Source organism: Polypterus senegalus, chromosome 7 (genome assembly GCF_016835505.1).
Source record: "Polypterus senegalus isolate Bchr_013 chromosome 7, ASM1683550v1, whole genome shotgun sequence".
NCBI classification, from domain to species: Eukaryota; Metazoa; Chordata; class Cladistia; order Polypteriformes; family Polypteridae; genus Polypterus; species Polypterus senegalus.
The window spans coordinates 166016348-166043789 of NC_053160.1; the positions used below are offsets into that span (position 1 = coordinate 166016348).

Below are 27442 nucleotides of genomic sequence, written 5' to 3' on the forward strand. Positions count from 1 at the left end.
TTTTCAATTATATTCAGGTCTGGGGACTGAGATGGCCATTCCAGAACGTTGTACTTGTTCCTCTGCATGAATGCCTTAGTGGATTTTGAGCAGTGTTTCGGGTTGTTGTCTTGTTGACAGATCTAGCCCCGGCGCAGCTTCAGCTTTGTCACTGATTCCTGGACATTATTCTCCAGAATCTACTGATAATGAGTGGAATCCATGCGTCCCTCAACTTTGACAAGATTCCCAGTCCCTGCACTGGCCACACAGCCCCACAGCATGATGGAACCACCACCATATTTTACTGTAGGTAGCAGGTGTTTTTCTTGGAATGCTGTGTTCTTTTCCTCCATGCATAACGCCCCTTGTTATGTCCAAATAACTCAATTTTAGTTTCATCAGTCCACAGCACCTTATTCCAAAATGAAGCTGGCTTGTCCAAATGTGCTTGAGCATACCTCAAGCGGCTCTGTTTGTGCTGTGGGTGGAGAAAAGGCTTCCTCTGCATCACTCTCGTATACAGCATCTCCTTGTGTAAAGTGCGCCGAATGGTTGAACGATGCACAGTGACTCCATCTGCTGCAAGATGATGTTGTAGGTCTTTGGTGCTGGTCTGTGGGTTGACTCTGACCGTTCTCACCATTCGTCGCTTCTGTCTATCCGAAATCTTTCTTGGTCTGCCACTTCGAGCCTTAACTTGAACTGAGCCTGTGGTCTTCCATTTCCTCAATATGTTCCTAACTGTGGAAACAGACAGCTTAAATCTCTGGGACAGCTTTCTGTATCCTTCCACCAAACCATGATGGTGAACAATCTTTGTCTTCAGGTCATTTGAGAGTTGTTTTGTGATCCCCATGTTGCTACTCTTCAGAGAAAATTAAAGGAGGAGGGAAACTTACAATTGACCCCCTTAAATAATCTTTCTTATTATAGGATTCACCTGTGTATGTAGGTCAGGGGTCACTGAGCTTACCAAGCCAATTTGAGTTCCAATAATTAGTTCTAAAAGTTTTAGAATTAATAAAATGACAACGGTGCCCAAATTTATGCACCTGCCTGATTTTGTTTGAACAATTATTGCACACTTTCTGTAAATCCAATAAACTTCATTTCACTTCTCAAATACCACTGTGTGTGTCTCCTATATGATATATTTAACTGACATTTTTTATCGTAACAACCAACGATTTATACAGGAAAATAATGACTATTAACAAGGTTGCCCAAACTTTTGCATCCCACTGTAGCTTAATTCATGACACTTTTTTATATATTAATAATCCTTGTTATCTACACAGCACATGGGTTATTTTTATGATCTTTAGGCTGTAAGTACTGACAGAGTATGGAATATTTTACTGAATTTCTAATTTCCTGCACATACAATAAAATTGTGGAGATGACATAAAGCGTTAGTTACTCTGGCAGTTTAATATGTTAATAAGATTCACTTTTTCTTTTTGGAAGAGTCAAACTTCTGTGGATGAAACATTGTAATGAGCCCTTCTAATTTAATCTAGTAGGCCTGTTTATAGCTTCATCATCTTACTGAAAGTACTTGGTTGCCATTTCTGCCTTGAAATGGCTGCTTAGGGACCCCTCATTGGCATAATTGCCTGCCCTATCCAAGAGTTGTGCTCAGCACAGTAATTTTCCGATAATCCCAGGTTTGTAATAACACGTTTTGTTTAAAAGCCTTGCATGAGCCAGCCTGCCAGATTTCAATTGCCACATATCCACAAACATGTTGTTTTTTTCCTATTTTGCAAGCCAGCATCTCTTGTGCTCATTGTATTGTCACGGTGGGGCAATTTCAGTGAGCTGGAATTTAATGTTTCAAAAGAGATCAGTTTCCAGGGCCACTGGTGCTTTCTATTATTTATTCATTTTATTGAGGTCCAGACTACATATTAAATTCTTTGTCATACAGTTAGGAAATGATAAAGATATAGTGGTCCAGTGGGTAGCACTGCTGTTTCACTGCTTCAGGGCCCTGTGTTTAAATTACATTAAATGCTACCTCCAAGCTGATGTGGTGTGAGTGATTATAGTTTTGTATATATGAAATTGCCAAGCAGTAGAACGGCATCTTGTTCTAGGTTTTTCCTGCACTTTGCGCAGTGCTGTTAGAATGGGCCCCAGCTTGTGGCAATACTGCTATTGGATCTAAGGTTCAGAAAAGATTGAATAGATTTTCTGGTCAGTCTTTCAAGTTCTGTGAAGAAACAGCCTTGTTTACTGTACAATTGGCTTTAAAATTCCAAAGAAATATAACAGAAACTGCTGCCCTAAATTTTAGTACATACCTAGGGACCAATATGAGACAGAACTGATGTCACAATGGCAGGATGTCAATGCATTTAATTTGGATTTTTCCATTGATTCACCTGAAAAAACTTAATACAAAAATAAAAACACATTTTACCAGCTCTTATAAATTAATTACAAGTCAAAACACTAAACATAACTGATTGTATAAAGATCTATCTGTTTGCTACCCGTTCATGTCTTTTTTAAACCTGACTCTTGTATTACACATTTGGGTGTATGGCAGAAACCAACCCTGGATGTAGCACCGGTCCATTGTAGGGCACACGTCCAGGCGGACAAGGGGAGAATATACAAGCTTGACAGTCTACATAGTAAATGGATCCAGTAGGTAAGTTTATTAAAAAACACCAATTAGTGGGAAAGTGTTATAAAATAACAAGTAGCCAAAGAGTATTAAGACTGGGTTAGGGAAAGGTAAAAATCATGATGAAGAAATAATATACTGTATAGAATTAATTGCTGATGGCTGTTGAGAGCGGTTTTTGTAGAGCTTTGGGTGATTACTTTTTTTTGTAGTTACAAACTTGTTGTTTAGAGTCTGAGGTTAAAATCCATGAAACCAGCAGTTAAGGAGACAATCATCTGAGGGACAGTTGACAATCAAGTGCCAGTGCATCTGCAAATGCTTGCAGGAAGAACTATGTAATGTTTGAAGATAATGCATGATAGAATCAGCAACCATTTTAACTGACAGAGAATAAGAGTGATAGTGTAATTTTGTGTAAGTCAAACCTTGGTTAGTTGAATTTTAAAAATTTGCTTAACATTTTGGCAGGGATATAAAAGTTATGAAAAGTTGGTTACAGTAGTTGAAGCAGGTTATGAAACAGAGGACCAGAATTGCAGCAAGTATGATTGTTAGATATTTACAGAGTTGTGCAACATTGTGGAGATCCGAAAATTAGTTTGTAATGAGTGAGCTTACATGGTGCTCACACCCATGTGCAAAAATCAAACTTGATATAGACATTAGGAATGTTTTGGAAGATTTGACCAGGAAAATATGTCAAAAGAGATATTTCATATCATGGGAGTAGTAGTGCTTTGTTAAACTTACTAGTGCTGTAGATGTACATCACAATGAAAATTCAGACTAAGAAGGAGAGCATATTATGGTTGAATTAGATAGATAGATAGATAGATAGATAGATAGATAGATAGATAGATAGATAGATAGATAGATAGATAGATAGATAGATTTAGATGTGTATGAATGTGCCCTATGATAAACTGGTGCCACATCCAGGGCGGGTTCATGCCTTGCACCTCATGGTACTAGGAATAAGAAAAGAAAACATTTGTGGACTCTCTGTGGCAACAACATGAAGGCAAGCATGCACAATGTGTAAATATGATGTCACCAATTATTGCTGGTGGCTATCACTGGAATCTTAGATATAAAATGATCTTTTTACTGAAAAAATGCAAATGAAAGTTTCAAAAATCATGTAGTGTTTCTGGTTATGAATTTTTTTTTCTTTTGTGTCACCTCTTGGTTTTTGTTTTAAACTGTGACTATCTTAAGCACCCAGCACGCTTTGTGACTTTTCCAGCAAAATTTAGCCATAACCATCAATTACATAATCTTAGAAGGTTGTGGCCAGTAGCAATATGCACCTGTGATTGCAGTCGTGTATAGCAACATCCACATTAACTCAGCTATAGCATTCTATGACTAACCACGACAATATCATAAGTCATAGGGATGAGCTCTATGTATGAAAGCTGACAACCAATGAGGTCTCAGCTGAAAGTACAATGCATACAGTGTCTACAGACAGAGAGAAGCCCAATCAAATCTACAAGAAGAAGAGGAACACCGAAGAACAATGACAGACTCAACCAGTGAAGGCAAATTGGTGTTGTGGACTGCAGAAACAGATGAAGCTCATAGAATGTAGGGGCCACAACAAATGTTTGTCTGACATCTTCTCTTTGTTGTACCAATGTGGAGAAAGAAAAAGATGCTCCATGTTCATTATGTGCAAAATGTGTTGATACTATCATGGAAGAACATGAATTTTTAAACTTTCCTAAGAACTCATTCTCTGTGATTCATAATCATGTATTCTGGCATCCTTAAGCTACTGCAGTCATCAAGTTAGACATGCTGTTAGAAGTCATGGAATTGAAGGTGGCCTTTGGACTATCATACAAATGCTCCACACTCTGCTTCCCAAAAACAAAAATAATAATATATTAAGAATGGACCTCATTATTTTGTAATGGAACACCTTTCGCAACGCCACAGATACAAAAGGTTTTCAGATCAAGTAAAATTTTTATTTGTTACATACAAATTATACAACTACATGACTGTTTCTTGCAAGTGGAATATAAAAGACAATAACACTAATACATGATGTTATAAATATGAATACAAACATGTGGAATAGCATGCATTATCATAGAATTATAAAATATGTGATAAATAACAAATAAATAATTTAACAGAGTTAACCATAGGCTATCATGTAGTTGTAGATACTTTCCACATTCAAGATAATATTAACATGCAGACCGACTGAGAGAAATCGTTCCTCCTCAGCCTCCATTTTCCTGGCCACAGCACTGAGAAGAGGCCATTGTTTGGATGGCCAGTATTACTGACACTTTTTTTGCCCTGATCTGACATCAGTTAGTGTAGTTGTCCTGGACGTTAGTGAATTCGCAACCAGTGATATGTATAGCTGACTGCACCACTCTCTGCATAGCCCTGTGGTCCTACTGCATAACTTGAAATTAATGCATTTGCAGAACTGGTGCAGCATTTATCCCAGAATCATCCAAGAAACAAATGATTACACATACTGGAGTGTGTCCTTTATTTTTCAGTATCATTAGTGTTGTCATCCCAAAGGTGATTTTGGGGGTTTCCATGAAGTGAACTGGATGTGATAGCAAGTCTTGTATGAGTTGGGCCTTCTGCTTGCATAGTGTACATTCCCCAGTTAGTCTATCTCTGTGTTCCTAAGTATAGTGTCTGTGTGTATATATAGTAGAGTTTGTGTGTGTGTGTGTATTTACTGTATATACTGAATATTTTATGTAAAACCTCTCTGCCAGTGATTTTTTGTGCAAACGCTAATGTTAATTGGCATAATGAAATGCTTAATTAGTCATAAAGGCAATTTAAAAAAATCAGTAAACACACTCATATGTTTTGTTCTTTTCTCATGGATCTGCCTCTGGCTTTTGCTCCGTCAGTATGCTGATCCCTTTTTTTATGTTACTATTTGTCGGAAGGCCGTAGGCAGGAGAATGTCACTACTGTATATCCCTGATGTACCTCAAAGGAAGGACTATTGCTATTCCTCTGCCAGTCATCCATGTAGATTTCAACAAGGCCACTGCCCTCTTGTTGCACATTGTCTGTTCTCCTTTAAACAATTGTGGCTACTTCCTTATTAGTTGGCCCAGAAACTGCCTTACTCCTTATCATATGGTCTTTTGCCACCATTTTATAATTTCTCTCTTTCACTTCCAGATCCTGGAGTCCCAGAAATTGTTTTCCCAGTAGCAGAAGATCCATTGCCTAGCTTCTCTTTCCGAAAAATGGCTGATGTAAATGGACCTATAAGGTGTTCTTTTAATCTTATTAGAATATGTACACTTAACAGTTACAGTAACATGTCAAAAAGAGCCTACAGAGTGGCATGCTACCTGCAGTACCTGGTGCTATTACCTTCCAACCCTCCTATAAAATCTCCACTCTGTCTCCACCTTTAGCTTTTACTTCCTCGTGCCAGTATAGTCCTAGTCCAGCTCTACCTCCCAACTCTACAAGTTCATTGTCCATATGGCCAGAAGAGGTTTTTAAGCCATGGCCTTTCACCTCTTCTATAGACACCTCTGCAACTGCTTGGAGTTGTATGAGGCGAGCTCCCTCTGATGGCCCCGGGTATTCATGCAGTCATCCAGTACAATAAAGTTGTAAGGATGGGAGCCACATGAGCCGTCTTCCTCAGTTCACCTGACAAACAATGGTGTAATAAGTCAAGGCTACATACTAATCTGTAGCATACTTGGGCAACTCCACACAAACTAAAAAGGAGATCCCATACTTGAACTGAGATCCTAAATTCTCCAATTAAAATTCAACAGGTTCCCGTGTTGGTCACTCAAGGTATTGCTGCATGTGTTCCTTAATAAATCTTCATTTTTTAACAATGATTTGTATTGCAAGCAGACAATGTGTTTTATATAGATTCATATGTATATATGTTCATTTAATATTGTCCTTCAATTGCCATTTCCCACTTATCTATTGGAGAGTTGTGATAACCTAGAGAACAATCCATTTGTAATAGTTACCTGACTGAGTCTTCATGTGTTGAATGACATTAGACAAAAGCATTAGTAATAAAATGTGCACTTTTAGAACTCTGTTGTTTAAACTGTGTTTTTGCTGGCTGATGGTCTATTAAAATTATAGGATAAATATTTAAGAGTGTTTTTCTGTGAGGAGTTAGTTGCGTTTCCCTTGCAAACATAATGTTTTTGTTTCAGTCTATACCAGGTAATTGTTACATCTCAGGACAGATCTTTGGACTTTGACTGTGGCTCCCATAATATACCAAATTTCTACAGCCAAAATGAGAATGAACAGATCTATTTGGCAGCAGAATTCCATGCTGAGGATTTATCTGAAGAAGTGGTATTTCTGATTGGCGATAGACGCTTCTATGGGGAATACTACAATGCTCCTTTAGATAAGAGCAGAGCGTATGTCATTATCCTGCGGGTCGTTAGCAAATGGAAGCAGGTAGGCAGCAAATCATTCTTCATTTCGTTTAAGGTGACAACAAACCTGAATGAGTTTTAGAGTAAAGGATTTAACAGTGAAACCAATCAACCACTTTATTAATGTGTTATTAATTCGTAATCCACAAAGATATAGGCATTCATTAAAGTTACAACTCCTTGTATGTTAAACGCCTTCAATAGTCATGGACACTATTCAGTTAATTTAGGAGATGCTATCTTTTAGCATATGTATATAACCTTATAATCTGAAAGTATTTCTGATTTCCTAACAAAGGTGTGTGTCTTAGGTTGATTGTTTATTCTAAATTTGTACCATATGAGTGAGTTTACATGTAACATGCAAGGTTGCTACCGAACTTTCACCCTACCCTGCCTCTTAACTGGAATAAGTGTTTTAAAAGTGTTGGAAAACGTGATGTCATGGACACCAAGCATGGGTGGGTGTCTTGGCCGGGATGGTTCAAGGTTCCTTACCAGGTCAGGAGGCCATTATAATTGAGGGACAAAGAGAAGCAACCTCCATGAGCTATTTTCTCCCCTGACATAATAGATGGCAGCCTCCCTGGGCTACAATACCCACATGAATACCCACAGGGCAGACATGGCATTGAAGTCCCATGGGACAGCCCTGTCGGGAACAGGGAGAACTACAGGGGAAGGCTGCCCCTACTTCAAGGGGTTTATTCTGACCTGAAAATACTTCCATCAGCCAGTTCTGTGGTACATGAATTACTCCTGGGATCAACATAAAAGGAGATGCCTCACCTATCTCTAGGAGTCAGTGTCAGGAGTAAGGGAACAATGCTCAACAAGGCGGAGTGAAAGAAGATGGCTAAAAACATAGAACAGGTTCTATTATTGTGTGCTGGACTGGCTTAAAGTTCACAGAAATATTTCTGTGGTACTTGTGTTTGGGGCTCAGTGGCACCCCCTAGTGACCACAGTGGTTGGCATTGTTAAACTGGATAGATGTGAGTAAGTGTGCCCTGTGATAGTTTCTGCCTTCTGTCTGTTGTGCCAGTTCAGAAAATGAATAAAATGATTAAAATAAAATAATGTATTTTTTTTTACTTTGAGCATTTAAAAATAAAGGGATGATAAAAGACTTCATCTGTTTGGTCAGAAATGAAATATCAAACATTAAATGTAAATCATTCAAAATAAGAAGGGCCAGTATATTAACAGTTCTTATTTATTTGTAGGTGCAAAAACAGTCCTGTGTCTTTTGGGTGCGGACTAAAGGTAAGGCCTGTTGAAACACAGCAGTCTGTGCAATAACAAGCAAGTAACACAAAGGGGATCTTGTGTATCTTTCTTTTTTAATGAAAGCAGATAGTATAGTAAATGACACAGACCTCTTACTGGTCAGCACCCATGAACCTTCAAAGAGTTTAACAAAATTATCTTAAAGTAAACAGACAAAACCTGGTCAGTCTTTTTGTTTTCCCAGTACTGTATCTGTGGGTACGTCAGCCTCTGGATTGTTTAGCAAAATAAACACTAAGAAAACAGACTCAGCAGAACATCCAGCGTCCTCATCACACCTAGCAAGAGAGCCATTTAGATCTTGAACAGAGTGTCTGAGTCATTGGGTTAGGAATATGTTAGGCTCATATACAAACACATACACACTCTGAAACTTCAAAGCTTCTGCAAATTTTTCTCACCAGGAGATGGAAGACAAAACAGATGAGGTTGAAAAAGCCTTAACTTCTTGTAAGTAACTTATTGGAATCCCAGACTACTTCCACTAATTGAATATGTTAGGGAGAGACAAAAATCAAAGTCAAGGTCAGGCATAAACATCTGAATACCAGGGGCCTCATGTATAATGCCGTGCGTAGAATTCGCACTATAACATGACATAAGCACAAAAGCCGAAATGTGCTTATGCACAGAAAATTCCAGATGCAGGAATCTGTGCATACTCCAACTTCTGCGTTCTTCCGCTCCATAAATCCTGATCAGCGTGAAAACTAACGCACGTGCATGCGCCTTCTGTCCCGCCCCGTCTCCTCCTAGAATTATGCCTGTTTGAATATGCAAATCAATATAAATAGACCTTAAGCTCAGCGTTCTGTGAAATGGCAATGGCAAAAGCAAGAGGGAAAATATAAGAATTTCAGTGAATACCAAATGGAGGGAAAGAAAAACGTACTATTTGTTGGTTTATACAGTTGTATAATCAACAAAAGGAAGTTGATCGAGTGACATAGCGTGTTGGAGAAACAAGCTCAAGTTCACAAAGTCGCACAGTGCCCGACATAAAAAAGAAGTTGTCACATATCAAACTTACTGTGAAAAGGCGAGGCGTAGCCCACCGTCTGAGTGTCATATGGAAGCTTATTAGGGTACAGAAAAAAAAAGGCACAGAGTAGGAAAAAAGCACAAAATGTTAACGTCAATCTCGAAATATCCACTTTAATCACATAGTTTATTTTGTCATTAAAGTATAACCTAAACTTCATCCTAAAATCATTTAATTTACTAGTTTCTCAAATCCCATCGTAACTAAAGTAGCACGTTAAATGCTTTGTTTTGTATTTGATCTTCAATGTGCTGTATGTGTGTGAATCACTAGGTGCTTCCGTTCTTTCTCTTTCTCTGACAGGACACAGAATCCATTACATTCGTGATATTACAGCTCTCTGAATAATTAAAATACTGAGATGTATATGTGATATCATTTTCATGATGATTGGAATGAAAGCATGTTATTAAGAACACGATGGCACAGTGATTGTTCATGTCTCATACAAGATGCTGCTGTGCCATGCGCGACCTTCGATTAAATAATTTATTGTAGCAGTACTGTCTCTTTCAAATTTACTAACCTTCAATTCTTCAATCGCCACACAATCAGCTCTGTAGTAGACGTTAATCCATCTGTAAGCTTACAACAACGATTCTTCAAAACTTTTAAGGAACATTGAAATATCTTCATAGTGCATGTTTAATTATTCTATCCATCTGTCCTTCCAGTGTCGCGCCAGCCTCAGCAAATATACAGCGCGAGGCAGGAACAATACTTGAACATGCAAGCGCTGCAGCACCGTGTCCTCACATGTTTAATTATTAACAATACAGATTATTTAAATGAAGTTAAAGTTTTATCTGTATAATATAATCAACATATTTTGCTGCATTTCAACTTACAAATGATATCGTCATCATATGTAAATACACGCTTTATAAAGTGGCTCAGGTTGTGCAATATTATAACTGTAGTGCAAGTTTACAGTGGGGTAATTGTACATATAAGTACAAATAGTTCTACAAGGAGCAATTGATTGAGTGCGTTTATAGTTCTTGGGATGAAACTCTGAACCATGCTGTCCTTACAGGAAAGGCTTTGAAACGTTTTGCTGTGGCTGAGGCAGCTTGGGCTTGATGCTGTATACCGATAATTCTCTTTTCGATCAGCTGTTGCTGTGATTCCCCACTCAGATACAGTGATATAAATACAGTACTCTGAGTGGTGCAGTGAGAGTAATATGGAAAAAGATGATCTGCTGTGGCAACCCTTAAAGGGAGCAGCTGAACGAAGAAAAAGAAGAAGAAGAAGGTGCAGTGAGAGTAACAACGCTAAAGCAGTTATAGTATTTGGAATACTATGGCTATTCCCTGGACCATTATATTGTTACAAGTTAATTACAATCAGATGCATTACACTAATAAACAATACGCTGTTAGTTTCAGCGTATTTATAAAGGAAAATAAAGAGTAACCACACAGGAACAGTAGCACTGCTTTGACACTGGGTGCCACCAATCTGCAAAACCGAGCTGAGAAGTTGCGTACGACAAGGTATGAGGTACCGTGGAAAAGTGCGTAGCTTTACACCAAGTGTAGGTTTTATACATCGCGATTTGAACGTGGAAAAGTTCTTACGCAACATTTCTGTGCATACACACCATTCATACATGAGGCCCCAGGAGAGTAAAGGCACTATTTATAGTTAATGTGAAAAATTACTAGTCAAATAATTGTGGTCAAAAACAAAAATGTAAGTTCCAAGATATACAGAGAGAAAACTAACTCACTATGAAGTGGTGTGTATCTTTAAAGAAGTAATCCCAAAACTAAGACACCACACATCTTGTAATTCCATTTTAAATAACTCCACCACAGTGGCATCACAAGTAACAAACTGGTTGAGCCCTTTTAAGTGACAAATTGGTTAATTTTATGCAATGCACTTTACAGAGTGTGTGCACTTGCCCATCTTAATATTTTGGATAAATCTTCCTCATTATAACGAATCACATCGATTAATTACCCACAATTTGATTTAGGAAGTTTCCCATTTCATAAAATTCAAAAGGGCAGCATGGTGGCACAGTGGTAGCGCTTCTGCCTTGCAGTTAGAAGACCTGATTTCGCTTCCTGGGTCCTCCCTGCGTGGAGTTTGCATGTTCTCCCCGTGTCTGTATGGGTTTCCTCCGGGTGCTCTGGTTTCTTCCCACAGTCCAAACACATGCAGGTTAGGTGCATTGGCGATCCTAAAATTGTCCTGTGTGTGTGTGTGCCCTGTGGTGGGCTGGCACCAGCAGACCCCTGTGACCCTGTAGTTAGGATATAGCAGGTTGGATAATGGATGGATAAAATTCAAAATTAATGAATATTCATTTGCATTTCTGCTTTGGTGTTAAGCGTTGGGTATTGATGTTTGTGATTGCTTTTGATGGCGGTACTAAATGACACTCTGTGGAAAGACATTCATCTTGTGTGATTTCTCATGGTATTATTTATTTGACATTTAATCATCATTAGTGCTGATTGCCTAATATACTGTATTGTGAATGCTGTTTCTCTCCCCATGCTCTCTCACACAAGGTTTACTGGAGGCCTGGTGTTCAGGGTTGATTCCTACTGTATGGTTGGTGCTGCTGGTTTATGCTTGGGCTTGCTTTATGTTAAACTGGATTGAAATGGTTTAGTAATATGCACTGAGCATGTGTTGGAGAGATATGCATTTTATCTTTAGCTTTAGCTTTCTGGACAGGTAAACACTGTGAGTGAGTAGGTTTATTCCTCTTTGATTGAGAACTTCTTCAAAAAAATTAAAGGTCATCAGATTGCCCAATACCTTAACGATGTTTGGGGCTTTGCTGTTAGTCCACTCTCAGATCAATTTGTCAGGAGATTATTGCCCAGCACAGGCACACATATTCATGTCTAGTTTCTTCCCTTAGTGGAAACAATAAAAACTACTAAACAGAAACTCACATACAATTTCATTGTGTACAACTCATTTACTGGCAGGAAAAAAGAGCTCCTGTGTGGCTTCCAGCAATTACCAAGAGTTTATTTTTAATCTGCAACCTTTTCCAGTCTCATTTCTGCATGCCCCTAGGTCTTAGCCTATGCCATGTAATGATTTTCTGTGCCGCCAGTAATCATCTTCACTATTCCATTTTCCTTCTCTCCCTCTCAGGTCCGTCACACACCACACAGCACATCACCATCTTGGCTGTCGGTTCTGGGGCGCTTGTTGCATTCTTTGTGTTCCTTGGATATTCCTTTGTGTGGTATGTATTGTCTGTTTTTTATTTTAATCCCAGCATATAACTTTAACCATTTATGTTCAGAATATGGAAACTAGTTCCTTGCAAAGTGAGTCACACAAAAAACAAGCAATTTTCTTAATGATTTTAATGAAGTATATATGGAGTACAGTATTAAGGACTAGAGATTGGTTTGTGAGATACAATTAAAAGTGATAGATCAAATGCATGGATTGCACAGAGAGTGCATTCAGATATGAAGAGACTCAATGTTCAGTTCATTCGGGGTTAGCTTTAGGTATTTACTGTATCTGTTCCTCATATTAATATTCACCTGTTTTATTGGTAGAGGGGGCTTTTAAAGTGCAGCACATATCTTTTCTGACCTCTGACACTCGTATAGTAGCTTACTGAATGCCAAGGATGTTTCTCAGTCCTTGCAGTCCAAGAATCTGGTGTAGAAGTATAGATGTAAATGGCTGAGGGGTGATGGGCCTGAGACCCACTCAGTGGCTCTAATTAGCTACACAGAGCAGCATGGAGGACCACTCTTCCACAAACCTGATTTTAGCCCAGAACCCATCACTTGTTACCTGTAGTTTGGACATTTCTTTCTGTGAATTTAACTTGAATACCTCTTGTTTCCTTCCACATCGTAAATGCATGCAGGTCAGGCTGACTTGTGACACTACATTTGCCTGTAGTGGGTGTGTGCCTTTGAAATTTGCTGACTGCTTGTCCAGGGTTCATTCTTGTCCCTCATTCTTGTAGAGATAGGCTTCAGCTATGTCATGACTCTGTGACTTCAAAAATGCACGGAGGCATACATCAATTAAAGTCTCTCATTTATAGTGCTGTCCTGTTCAGGAGGTCTAGTGGTACAAATGGGTAAGTGAGCCAGAAGGTGATAATGAATTTTTGACTCTTGATTACAGGTATTGTGGTAAGAAGTATCCTTGCGGCTGACGGAAATCATCAGTGACAGTCTCTCATGCTGCTGCCTTGGGGTTACAGTGTGACTTGAAGTGGAATCAGATCTATGCACAAAATGTGCTTTCATTTTTCACCCTATGACTAACATTCCTCAGAGAAGTGTGACAAATGATTGACAGCCACCAGTAATCTTCATGTTTTCCACTAATTCCAGCTGCAGGTCTGCTACCATGGGTGGTATTAATGGACATGTACAGTAAGATGATCACCCACTCTCATCTTGTGTGTCCCATCACAGCTTTAATTTGACTCACTGTGGCTCCCCTCAATGTGCACAAAATCAGACATGCAGATAACACTCAGGTATAGCACAAGTCTGTGTGATTACCCCCACGTTGTGTGAAACCACCTGATCACCTTATGAGAGGCCTGATGATTAGTGCTAAATTAGTATTAGTAAGGAACAATGGGTTCCATTGCCACTGTAATTATTATTATTAAATATAATTTATTCATTTCCTTTTATTATTACTTCTGCAAAATTATATGTTAAAATCTGCACAGAAATCACAATTACTGTCTGGGAGCGTAGTGTCAGTGGGTTATCATAGCCTCTTTATGCTACATTTTTGTAAGGTATCATTTACTATATCTTTTAAACTGAATTCATTATCTTGCACTGTAACTTGTATATTTAACATTGGTTCTTGGTATCTTACATATTAATAAATTTTACAGATAATATTACCGTGTATAGTCAATCCTGTGGATCTTGAGGAACCAAGAGGAGTGCAATGGGTATGAAAGCTGTAAGGCCTTTCTATCTAGCAACAATGCTGAAGTCTGACTTTGATAATTGGGTCTTAAAAAGCCCAATAAGTTCATCCCTTAGGGTCGGTCCCCATGACAAATTTCCACTACCATTAGGTGATAATGAATTGTTTTACTCTGATTGCAGGCATTGTGGCAAGAAGTATCTTTGTGGCTGATGGAGATCATCACCAACAATCTCTCATGCTGCTTGCTCAATTATTTTTTCACCAAATCTAAAGTCAGGTAGTAAGCTGCTGTCAAAAAAATAAGACAGCATTGTGGGAACAGGAGTGGGTAATCAGTGCGTGACAAAATCAAATACAAAGGGCCTGGAAACATCTCAACCCATAACAATGACGAGGTTAGAAAACACTGGGATAAAATAGTGGATAAAAAAGAAGTCAATAAATGAGTCATTAGAAACCTTTAGTAATTGCTTATTACTTACTGCAGTGCCAGCAGTAACAGGTAACAGAGTATGACTTACTAGAAAAGAGCCCAGATAGGAAGTGTGGCATCGCTGTACCACCTGCAGACACGCCTGTGAAGAAAAGAAGAATTTGAAAAACCACAAGTATGAGAGGCTGTTACCCACAGCAAGTCCTTTCTTATTCCATGTTCACTTTGTAAGGTGTTCACAAAACCATAACTAAAGCTAACAACAATGCTCATTTTGTTTATCCCGTACACAGCAAAGGAAGACTTATTCAAGTGAACACCAACATTGGGGCCTGGCACTGTTATGGTAGCCTGTTTTTCATTGTTTTTTCCTTGGCTTAATAAATGCTTTTGCTATTTTTTATTTTGGTTTTTGAACACAGTGAATTCACCTTCACAACTTACATTGTGTCAAGTCATGTTTATTATAATTTTTTTTTATAACTATGTCTTAACAATTCTGTGATGCCATGTTGTTTTCAAATGGTTGCTGCCACTTTTTGACTTTGTTGTCATGCTGTGACAGACCCAGACATCACATCAATGACATCATTGAAATACCTAAAAAGTAAACAAAAAAACAAACTTAATAACATTCAAAAATTAAAGTACAGAACCAAAGCCCAGATTATGACACAGTGGAGTACCTAAACAGAGGCATATCTGAGTTGTACCAGTTATATCTTTCCGAACAAAACACATGAAATCTGCAATAATTTCTTGCAGAAATCTCCAATAATGTTGAGCTAACTTGATTATCACCGAGATAGCACTTCAAAAATGAGAGATTGAGGGTGTTATTTCCTCCAAATGTTCTCAGCATCAATATTTTAATTTGTGTTTGAGAGCTCAGACATACCATTAACCCAGTTACTAGTGCATAATGTTACAACATTATCTGCATCGCACAATTTCAGCATTGGACTGGTGCAGTAGTGGCAGGACTGTGAATTTGTAGCAGACAGTGGTGGTAAAGTTGAAGGTAATAACAACTTCCCACGTACAGAATAGCCATGAATTTTGAAGAGTTAAAAAATGAAATTATAGATACATTCATATTAAGTGAGTTTTGTCTGGAATTTACAGTAAAGGGAGGTGCACAACAATCCAGAAGAATCTCAAAGTAGAGTTACTTCTGCTCCAGGTCAGAAAGAAGTAGCAGAGATAAGTTTAGAAATCTAGTGAGGGACTTCCCTCATTAGCTTTCATTTAGTTTGTGCTGGATGAGGGCCACTTGAAGGAGATTTGGGGAAATTAACACAACCACTCACAATCCAGAGAATTCTGGAAGGACTACTAGGCTTGGCTGGCATTGGATCACCTGAGATTCCTTGAGTGGAGCTGAAGATTCTACATGAAGTAGGGAAGGTGTGTCCACTCCACTCCACTCCACTCCACACAGAATGTGACCCCTATGGCAAAGTGATCCATACACAAGCAAACATCTAACTGTACATTTCATTCTTTTCTGAGATGTGTTTTGCTGCTTTGGAATGTAGGGAGCTGATCTTGACACACATTACATTATTCTGTATTATTTTAACATACTTTCTACTTTCTTACTTATTATTTCTGTTCTTTTCTTTTTTATTATGGCAGCCAGGTTCTTTTTGTTATGGCATAGCCAAGGTTGTTACCCTGGTTATTTAAATGTTATTTTAATATCATTTTTCTATTCTGTTCAAAGAGCTTTGTTCATTTTTGCTTAACCAGAGGGTTTTATAGTCCCCACCTTTGATATCTGCGAACATTCTGAAATTCTTTCAACTTTAAAAGCCCAGTTTTGGACCCAAGTACACTTGAAGCCTACCTATTGAGTTTGGGGCCAGGCTGTCTGGGGTGAGATTTGTTTCTGAGGCTTAGACTAGTGATATCCTGGTGTGGTCACTGTGTTATTTTAAGGCCTGTTCACCCTTTTTGCCATTTTGGGCTACAGGATCGTTACATTGTAGTGACTACAGAAGTCTTCAAGGTTGACACTTCAAGTCTCAACACTGAGTTTATTCTCCTATCCCATTAACCTCTAGTTCAGATATACTGTATTAATCCATGTACAATTGTAGTGCATATGTGTTGTGACATCATCCATAGTGGTTTTCCCCATTCTTAAAATGTTTACATTTGTTATGCTCATCATTATTTACAATTTTTCTGACAGTGGCAACTGAAGCATCATCAGTCACTTCTCAGGTGCCTTATTGATGCTTTTTGTCATGACATGGACTTTATTTAAAAAAAGCATATAGCATTCAGAATCAAAGCAGTGGACACTTTTTCTCAAAAATAATAAAAATTACTACAGTTAGCGTCAAATAAAACAAGCCAGTATAAGGACATTTTGATTTATTTTGTTTTTGATTTTGATTTTGTGATTTAGTTTTGCCATTTTGGTTCAGAAAGATTTCTCATTACTGACTTGTGCTTAGAGTATACTCCTGTTAATCCCGTTTTATGCCTTCGATCTCCAAGTCTTTTCTTCCTTTATTCAAGTTCTTTTTGAACCCCTGTTCCTTGGCTGTCATCCTTCCCTGAAGTGATGCTGCAACCGGTGTTCCAGGTCTGGATTTCAGCTTTGAGACTTTCCTCCCTCAGCTGCTCTGTAATGCCTCTGTGATCTCCCATGCCTTTTCCCTGTTCATCCTGGCTGTCAACCCTGCCTCATAGCGCTGACCTGGGGTCAGTGGTAACTCGATCTCCCACACTTTTTTTGGGCCCGGAGCACTACCCGCAGGACATACACCCAGGCCAGTGGATCTAGGCAGATGGAGAAGCAACTGCTAGCAATGTAACCATCTCCCAAATGCCTTCCTATCTTTACCTATTCTGCCAGTGCCATTCCAGACCTGGATCTCAGCCATGAAAATCTCCAGCTTCTCCTCAGAAGAGTCCAGTAAAGCCATTTTTGAGTCTCTGTGGCACTCAACACTTTGTTTTGTTGGATCAGAGGACTTCTCCTCATCCCACTTCTGAAACCAATGTAACACTGCGCCAACACCGACCTAGTGGATTCTTTGCTGTTTAACGCTGCTCTTTTAGGTAGCACATTGTTCTTAGAAGGGCAGCTTGCTGTTGCCAATCTAGGTTAAATTCGTATGTGACTTTTGCTGTCTTGCCATTAACTCAAGTTAGACTGGGCATAATCAAACATTGACATGTATTTACTCTGCAGTTCCTCTTACCCAGCTCACAGATCACAGTTATTAAGTGCAAGAGCATCCATATGTTATGCTATAGCCAAGGATTAATCCTTGGCAAAAGTTTCTTTTCATGTATTTTTAAGCTAAATATTAAATATGGTTTTGTTTTAATTATTTTATATATTTGTATGTGAGTCTATAGGTTATATGCTTTGTTTACCCCCAGCCTCTGATGTTGCAGTTGTGTAGTATGTTGTGATTAGCAGCACACAAGATGGTGTAAGTGGGTGCAGACCATAAAATACACAAAAATAGCATGAAACAAACCTCACTTGTCTACTCGAAAATAGGCCTCACCACAGGCAGCCAGGCTCGAACCTTAAGAGGCAGGCTTTCAGGTCTGCACAGGACAAAAATGGAACAAATATACTTTAAAATATTCCAACCACACAAACATTAACTTCAAATAAAAGTATGGACATAAACATTCTGGCTTAAAGGAGAAGTGCAGTATAAAACAATGCTATTAAATTCAAGTAATTTGTTTAAATAAACAAAGAGAGAACAAAAAATGGAGGAAAAGGCAAAATGATTTGCCTAAACCCAAAAACAAAATCCAGAAACCCAGTAGACTGATACTCCACCAACTCTCAGAGGTGCTCTGCTGGAGTCATCACTGCTACCTGAATATAAGAGCAGAGGGCAGACCTTCAGTAGTAGCACAAGGACTGTAGCTTACATGCAGCAATGCATTATAATTAAATAATACAAACTTAATGTATGCAAACACTACATTAAAGCAAAAACACATAAAAAACAATTATTCAAAAATAACAGAAAACAAAAGAAAAGGAAGAATAATCATAAACAAGGGAACAAACCTCGACCGAAGCATAACAGTGTAGTCCCGCGCATGGCAACTTTACTGAATACTAGCCGATGCCCACCGTAGCATATGGCGGTGTAAGAATAGGAATGGAAAACAGTGAGAAAGGAATTCAGAAATCAAGAAGAAAGAAATAGTTCTTGAAAGACGCAGTTGTGAATAGGTGTTTTGCTGTAAATGACATGTAATGAGTCGAAAGATCTAATATTGGAAAGAGCTTGAATTTGAGCTTCACCACCATAAACTCCAGAGTTGCCATGTATTGATAGTACTCCTGACTTGTTGGGATAACTCGACTTGCGTTGGAAAGAACAACAGGAAGAACGTCTCCAAATCTGTCCCAATGTGATGCAACAAAATTACTGCCCTATGTTGTAGTGAGAGTGCATTACCTTCGTCAACTGTTTGTGTCAAGAAATAACCCACTGATAGGAACAGGCAGTTGCCAGATCCGGGAATAAAGATGACGTTGTACAAAAACCCGTCGACAGAGACAATACTGTTGTTCATTTTATAACAAAGGCTTAGGGAACAACTGTCGCAGCATAACAAAAATAGCAAGGAGCGAAACCAATGCCAATGGTTGAGAGAGTACCTTCCTGTAGCAGACTACAGAAAAGACTCCCAGGCGCACACATAGCTGAAGTGAAAGGTCATGCGGTCAGGCTAGATATAGGGCGGTGATGTGACACCAATGGGGTCATGAGAGAGAAGCGGGGAACGCGGTAGTCCGAAGGAGGAATAGGAATCGAGAAAAGCGGCGTGGTTGTGTAGGGGAGGCCGGAGGCAGCGTGGGGAAAGGGTTTTGAAGAGGAGGAATAGGAATCAAGAAATGCCGTGTGGGCTGCGTGTGGGGGGACCGGGTTTGAAGAGGAAGCAGAATGAACCAGAAGAGAAATATATATAAGAGATTCATGTCCTTCAGCACTCTCTGCCTCGCCAGCTTGGACTCATGGATTTCATTTTGTGGGAACTTTTTGCGGATAATTTTTGGCACACTGAACTTTGGCTTTGTTTAAGAGTTGAGGTTTTTGGATAATGGACTGCAGTTGATTTGCATTTTGAGCGATACCTCTTTGTTCCCTTTTCCCTTTAGGTTTTGATTTTATTTTTCTTGATTTTTTTTGTAAAATTATTTTTTTTTTTTACTGTAAAGTATGACTATTTTTCATCTTCTGGGCTAGAAGCTTTTTTGGCTCCCCTCTCCCGTTGAAGTTTTGTGATTTTTTTTCTTTTAGCCTACAGAGGGTGCTCCCGCTGCCCAAACCTGACACAGACCGATGCAGGACACAAGTACAACACACTCGCTTTTATTTTTTTCTTTCACCCATTTCCCGCCTGCACAGTCACAGGCACAAGCACAGTCCAGCACTAAACTCTCTTCCTTCTCTCTTTTTCTTCTCTCTCTTCACTTCCACTCCTCCTAGCAAGCTTTGTCTTCTCCCACCCAACTCTGGCTCCCGGAGTAGTGGCTCCTTTTATATGGCACCCCTAAGTGCTCCAGGTGCTTGATGTCCTTCTTTCCCACAGGGCTATTCCAAACTCCAATTGTCAAGGAGCCCTGTGGGAGTCCAAGGGAGGCTGCCATCTAGCGTCCAAATGAAGTTCTCTCCCTCAGTCCTTCCACTGTTGAGATGTCCCGGCCGTCTGACACAGATGTAAGCCTGCTTTTTCAGTTTGGGGTAAGGCTGATTTCAGTTTCTAGGATATTTGAAAAATCATTAACACCATCATTGACCAGTGTGGGACCACAAAGAGTCACATTGTCTTTAATTACCTGAAAACTTTTATTTTTTATTTCTTTTACATTCCAAAACCTGATCTGGTAGGCCATACCAATGTGACATAATTCTGGTAGTGTAGCTATCAGCTCATATTGATTTTATAGTGCCTGTTGTAATCACAGCAGCAATCATAAAATCTCCGAAAATGTGCTTAATAATGTCACTGAATAAACCTGACGTTATGCGGATTCAAAATGACTTTTCTTTGAAGTTTCAGGCTTTCGCCTACTCAGCTGGAACTTATTCTCCCTTTCGTCTTTTTCATGGGAATTAAAATGAGATCAAAGGAAGTATAAAGTCCTTGTAATTAGGATTTAGACTCTCAAGAAATTTGACCCTTTTATGCTTTACTTCTTCCCACATGAATAAAGAAAAAGGTCCTACTTTGTCACATTCCATGAATGACTGAAGCCAACAAACATTTCAGTTGTGAATGAAATGAGAAAATGTAAAAATAAAAAAATCCCCATCCATCTGTACAAAGTGTCAAGCATAAATAGCGAAGGGGCACATCTTATTGTCAGGTTCCTAGCAGTTCATGTCATGTTGTGGCAGAAATTCAAAATGTGTGGGTGTCTGCTGTTATGAAAGTCGTACTATACGATATTTTATTAGATTTGACTGAGGCATTTAACGAAGCTTAATAATAATAATAATCAAAGCTGAATTTCAAGACTTAGAATGTGACCAGAGTGCTGTCTAAATCATCTTCTGTTTGTTTCGGGAGACACAGCCTGTCCCAGCAACACTGGGCCCAACTAGCTTTGAGTAGCATGGCAGTCCACAGAAATATATCACAATAAAATGTAGGAAAAAAAATGGATGAAACCTTGGGAAAGGCAGTTCAAAAAGAAAGACCCCTTTCCAGGTAGGTCAGGTGTGCAGTGGGTGTCAAAGAGAAGGGGTCAATACAATACAATACTCAGAACAGAACAAAACACAAGTAATCCTCAGTCTATATATATAATTCACTAAGGGCATGCAAGACAGTGAGCGCAAGCAAGACAGGGCCTCGCCCGCCAACTCTAACTCTCCTACCACGTCATGGGATACGCACGACAGAGCCACGCATGCCAACTGTAACTGTCCTCCCGAGTCCAGCGTCGCTCTCAAGGCACACAACAACTCACCAAACACAGCCTCAGTCGCTTTCGTCTGTGCAAAAGTCCACATACACATCTGAGCCACGTTGACTTTACACCGCATGCAAGACAGAGTCCCGCCCGCCAACTCTAAGACCATGGGATACGCACGTATTTAGTGTATAAATGGATATAAATAATTGCATGTAAACAATTCACTAAAATCTGCTGTATGTAAACGACACTGTTTAAAACGTTATTGTTTTTTCATCAGAAAACCCGGGTTCCACGTCTACCTGTATTAGTTTAAATGGCACTTTTACCACTCGCAATAGTGCGGACACACTGACTTATCGTGTCGACTGGGCAACACAGTGAATGCGTCGTCTATCTATATATGTCTGTCTTTTCCATAGCCTGTTACAGGATGGTACTCTCTCGACCATTGGCATTGGTTTCGCTCCTTGCTATTTTCGTTATACTGCCACGGTGGTTTCCTAAGCCTTTGTTATACTGAATTCCTTTCTCACCGTTTTCCGTTCCTATTTTTACACCGCCGTATACTACGGCGGGCTTCAGCTAGTACAATATAATAGTAAAATAAAAATATTACAGAATTTAACAGTAGATGATATCACATAAGAGGATTTGGAGTTGTTTATAGTCCTGGAGACCTCGGCCATCAAGCTGCCTCCCCCATTTGGCCATTCCACAGCTGAGTCAGTGCTGGGCCAGCCAATCCGATGATAGGACCCCTCTACCCCATGATTCCTGCAATCCTCTAATAGGGATGACTTTACCTTAGGCAGGCAAAACAACTTGGCAGGTGGGCCGTGGCACTAAGTGTCACATTTGAGTACCAAGAACAGAAACAGAATAGGTGAGGGTTAGTATCAAATTATAACTGTCATGTTACTTATGTTTTAGTGTTAATGACTAACAACAGAGATGCAGTCTGTACAGTTAATCAGCAGCTCTAGTCAGGGTGTGCTAAACTGATAAAGAGAGTCTTCAGCCGGGATTTAAAAGCTGAGACCGAAGGGGCATCTCTTATTGTAGCTGGCAGACCATTCCACAGTTTAGGGGCCCTGTAACTAAAAGCTCGACCTCCCACTGTTATTTTATTAATCCTTGGAATCCTAAGCAGGCCTGCATCTTGAGATCTTAATGTGCGCTCAGATTTGTAAGTCATGATAAGTTCAGATAAGTAAACCAGACCTCGGCCATTTAAGGCTTTAAATCTTAAAAGGAGAATTTTGGAATCTGTCCTAAACTTAAACAAGGAGCCAGTGTAAGGATTTAAGAACTGGAGTTATGTTTTCATATTTTCTTATTCTTGTAACGATTCTTGCAGCCGCATTTTGGATAACTGGAGGCTGTATAAAGAACAGTTTGAACAGCCAGTCAACACCGCATTGCAGTAATCAATCCTACTAGAAACAAGTGCCAGAATTAATTTCTCAGAATCCTTTTTATTTAGAAAGCACCTTAATTTCCGAACATTTGTAAAACAGACGAAACATGATTTGAACATCTTCGTAATATGCTCTTTAAATGACATCCTAGAGTCAAAGATAACTCCTAGATTGTGGGCTGATTCAGTAAAACTAATGATGATTCCAACTTAGTTAAATGATGATAAAATATTGTTGCAACATTCCCTCCAACAATTAAAATCTCTGGTTTATCGGTGTTTAAAGACCAGTAGTTCTCATCCATCCACTCCTTTAATTCACTAGCACAACTAATTAAAGACAACATCGTACATCGTTTCTACAGTACTTGTTCAAGTCCTTTACTCAGTGCTGCCCCTGCAGACACGTGAAAAAGTTTCAGCCTGTTATACACACAGAGCCTCCTTTGAATAGCCAAAACAGATTTTATATTTTTGACTTATCCTTCAATCAAATGCATTTAAAAGGCCCTCTTCAGAAATAAATGGCTACACTGATATGTTGTGATTAGGAGTCTCATAGAAAAAAGAGTGTGAGGCCTCTTAAAAGGAGCATAAAGACAGGGCCAGTCTGTCCAAGGAGACTCTCCCCAAATCTATCTGGCCTCAACACTGCAGATCCCAAACAAGATGAGCTGGAAAAATAACATGAAAAGCCCCAAAATAAAGCAAATCCCCAGAAAAAGAGGGGAGACTGTACACCCTCGGCTTGCATACAAAAAGGCAAACAAAGAATCTTTTAAAAGTAAGGGATATATTAACAGAAAAATGCAAAGTATAAAGAAAACATCAACACAACAAAAATAAAAAAGGGTTACCAAAAGCAAGTCCTTTAGCAAATAAGACCCAGTATGTAATCCACCAACAGAATCCTCAAAAGAGAGCAGAACAATTATTGAGCAGCTAGAAAATCCAAAGAAGATGGCAGTACTCACCAGACTCAAGCTGAATGTTGTGCTCTGATTAAATAGGCAAAGGAAGGGCTCAGGAGTGGTGATGTCACGGTGACCCCGCCTCCTGGTACACCGCCCACAAACCAGCAAGACAATCAGGACCTTTAAAGAATCAATACATTGTTACAGACATCTTTGAAAATACACAAAAAAAAAAATTAAAAATATAATTTCAAAAAGAACAATAAAACGTGTAAGCACACGTTAATCGATAACACTGGCGGTAATGCTTCTGTAGTACTCATTAATGTGGAGTTTAACTACAGGTATATTTGTGCTTAAAAACGTAAAAAAATATATATTTACATACAGTTCATACGGTCTGGAATGGATTAATTGTATTTACATACAATCCTATGGGGGAAATTACTTCGGTTCACGACCAAATCGCTTTAGTTTTGGAACGAATTATGGTCGTGAGCCGAGGTTCCACTGTATTACTGTCATACAAAATTACAGGCATTTTATGGAAATACAAACCAGTATTACTGAGAGAGAAAATTAAAGGCACACAATACAGTGACACATATTACAGCCACATACAAGGTCCCTTGCCATTTAATATAGACTGTTCCTACTAATGTCTATGCACTACTGTTCTAGCACCCGTTATTGTAACAGGCTTAATGTCTAGTATATATATATATTGTCACACAAGTGCGCATGGGAGGCAGCTAAAGGGCTTGAGTGAAGGCAGTGCTGAGGCATGCCGGGATGTGGCAGAGTGCACTGACTCTTTTTCTCCCTTTCCTGTAGACCATTCACGGGAGATCCCACCTGGCTCTCTTGATGTCACTTCCGGGACCGAGCCAATGGAAGAAGACCTTACCAGCTCCGGCCCCTCTGATATCATGTCTGGGTGTGATCCAATGATCGAAGAGCACGTGCCCGATCCTTATGACCTCCCTTCCTGTCTTCCCCTTTAAAAGCCTGCCCCTTTTCCCTCAGTCTTGTTTTGGACTCATTTGTATGCACTTCAGTGCTGTGTATTTCTATAAAAGAACGACTTTGCAGCCAGGATACCAGATTATACGGGTGGCTGCCCCAAATCTTTATCTTTTATTTATTCTTGTGACAATATATACACGTTTTCCTTTTATGTACTTTTCACTTTTTTCTTCCTTCAAGAAGATAGAATTCCTTGTAAACAGTAATATATCTTTTGTTATTATTATTTCACAGGGTCTCGTGTTTTCTGACCAGAGGAGGGCTCCTTTTGGCTCTTAACTGCAGCACATGGCTACTTATGCACAGCAGCGAGTGTCTAAATGAGCATATGTTATAGTTCTGGTGGTTGTGTTTATATTTTCATTACTGTACTTTACAACTTTACTTTAAATATGAAATATATGTATAATGTGTATAAACCTCAAATTAGACAAAATCCCACATATAAAGGTTTTTCAATACTAGAACAGTTTGCAAGTTAATCTTGAAATGAACTTTATTCCTTTTATTTTACACTAAAGATACTTCCTTCTGAATGTCTGTGAAGATTCTCAGTCATGCAGGTGAAATTATCTGGAAGCTGAGTTATGGCAACTGGACTTCCTTCTTGTCAGGTAGATACGTTTCATGGCTCATCCAAGCAGCGTCTTCAGTCTGAGGAATGTTGTTAGAGACCACAAATGTATCCCCCAGGTTAGTTTCACTTCACACGTGCCCTTATTAGGCTCGTTGAGTACAACAAAGGAAGGGGGAGGTGTGGGTAGATGTAACCTTCACACTTTTAACAGCCCCTCCTACCCCATAGAGTGGGTCGTTAAGAGTGGTCCACCTGGTGGAGGTGACTTTCCTGGGCATGGATGAAAGGGCAGCATGATAAACTAAAGACAGGCTATGCCTAAGGCCTCCACCGCTGTTGAGTGAGGGCTTGTTGATTTGCACAATTAAAGCTTCCCTCACCCCTCTCTCAAACCACTTGTCTTCTCTATCCAATATCTGGACGTTAATGTCCTCAAATGAGTGTCCTTTGTCCTTCTAATGGAGGTGCACTGAGGTGTTGCTCCTTCTGTGCTGGGCCATCCTCCTGTGTAGCGGCTGTTTGGTCTCTCAAATGTACAGTTCAGGACACTCGTTGCTGCACTGGATGGCATATATTACATTGTTCTTCTGTTTCGGGTGGACGAGTCTGTGTCTCAGTGTGTTAGTGGGTTTGAAGTGAACAGGTATGTGGTATTTTTCAAAAATCCTTTTTAGCTTTTCGGACACACCAGCCATGTATGGAATAACCAGGTTCTTCCGTTGGCCCTGGGACTTTGACTGTTCCATTGTCCTTTTTCTGGAACAGGAACCTGCTTCGTGGTTTAGAAATTTACAGGTTTATGAAGTTTTAATGGGCAGCACAGTGGCGCAGTGGGTAGCGCTGCTGCCTCGCAGTTAGGAGACCCAGGTTCGCTTCCCGGATCCTCCCTGTGTGGAGTTTTTATGTTCTCCCCGTGTCTGCGTGGGTTTCCTCCCACAGTCCAAAGACATGCAGGTTAGGTGCATCGGCGATTCTAAATTGTCCCTAATGTGTGTGTTCGGTGTGTGTGTGTGCACGCCCTACATTGGGCTGGTGCCCTGCCCGGGGTTTGTTTCCTGCCTTGTGCCCTGTGTTGGCTGGGATTGGCTCCAGCAGACCCCTGTGACCCTGTAGTATGCTGGCAAAGAACAAAATGTAAGGAGACATTTGTATTCTGTAAATCTACAAAATTGACCTCTAATGATTAGTTTTCACACAGTCTGACCATTTGTGAATCAGCCATAATTTAAAAGCTGTAATTAGGGGTATAGAAGAGCAGAACAAAGCAATGAGTCACTTCTAAAACACATGACACTGTAAGTAAATGATATTGGCTCTTGTTCATTTGTTTTGCGATTAGACTTTATTTATTTATCAATGTGATTAGACAGAAGTGAAACTCACAAGTGTGTTAAGGTGCAGCCTAAGCTCTTAAAGTATAAAATACGCCTCACTGTCATTGTATCGGTACTGAGCTTATCAAGGGAGGCTGTCCATCCACAATGATGTGCTGCTTTAAAAGAAGTCTACCGACCTGCTCAATAACGATAATATTTACACGAGGAGAACTGATCTGAAACTGGGGCTTCAGAGCACACGCCATGGACTACAGAGGCTGGGCTTCTGCTCGAGGTCAGCACCCCTGTTACTGCCCTTGTGGTTGGACATCGAGTGACCTTGAACCTGAACTTGTGCTGACGGCTTGAGATAAGGGTCAGGATTGTGTCCCCAGAAACCTTCTTAGCCGAATGGTAGATGAGGTAAATAGGAATCAACAGGATGCTGGGCTGAATGTTCCTGTTTTCATCAAAGCTCTTCTTCTGATACAAGGAGCTAACAACTGGTGCAAAGCAACTCATCTCAGGGCTGACT

General features: G+C 39.6%; 1 protein-coding gene across 9 annotated transcripts in view; it reads left to right on the plus strand.

The window, feature by feature from the left end:
- susd1 (sushi domain containing 1) overlaps positions 1-14264 on the plus strand; it is a 90574-nt gene extending 76310 nt beyond the window's left edge. For 8 of the 9 annotated variants that reach the window (XM_039759503.1, XM_039759505.1, XM_039759506.1 and 5 more), the window contains 5 exons: positions 5801-5894; positions 6823-7078; positions 8283-8322; positions 12518-12611; positions 13523-14264. In XM_039759503.1, coding sequence (XP_039615437.1) covers positions 5801-5894; positions 6823-7078; positions 8283-8322; positions 12518-12611; positions 13523-13553 — 515 coding nt within the window. In that variant the 3' untranslated portion in view covers positions 13554-14264. Of the gene's footprint in view, positions 1-5800; positions 5895-6822; positions 7079-8282; positions 8323-12517; positions 12612-13522 lie in introns of those variants that run through there. The other variant, XM_039759508.1, reaches the window with a different exon arrangement.
- Positions 14265-27442: the final 13178 nt, after the last annotated feature.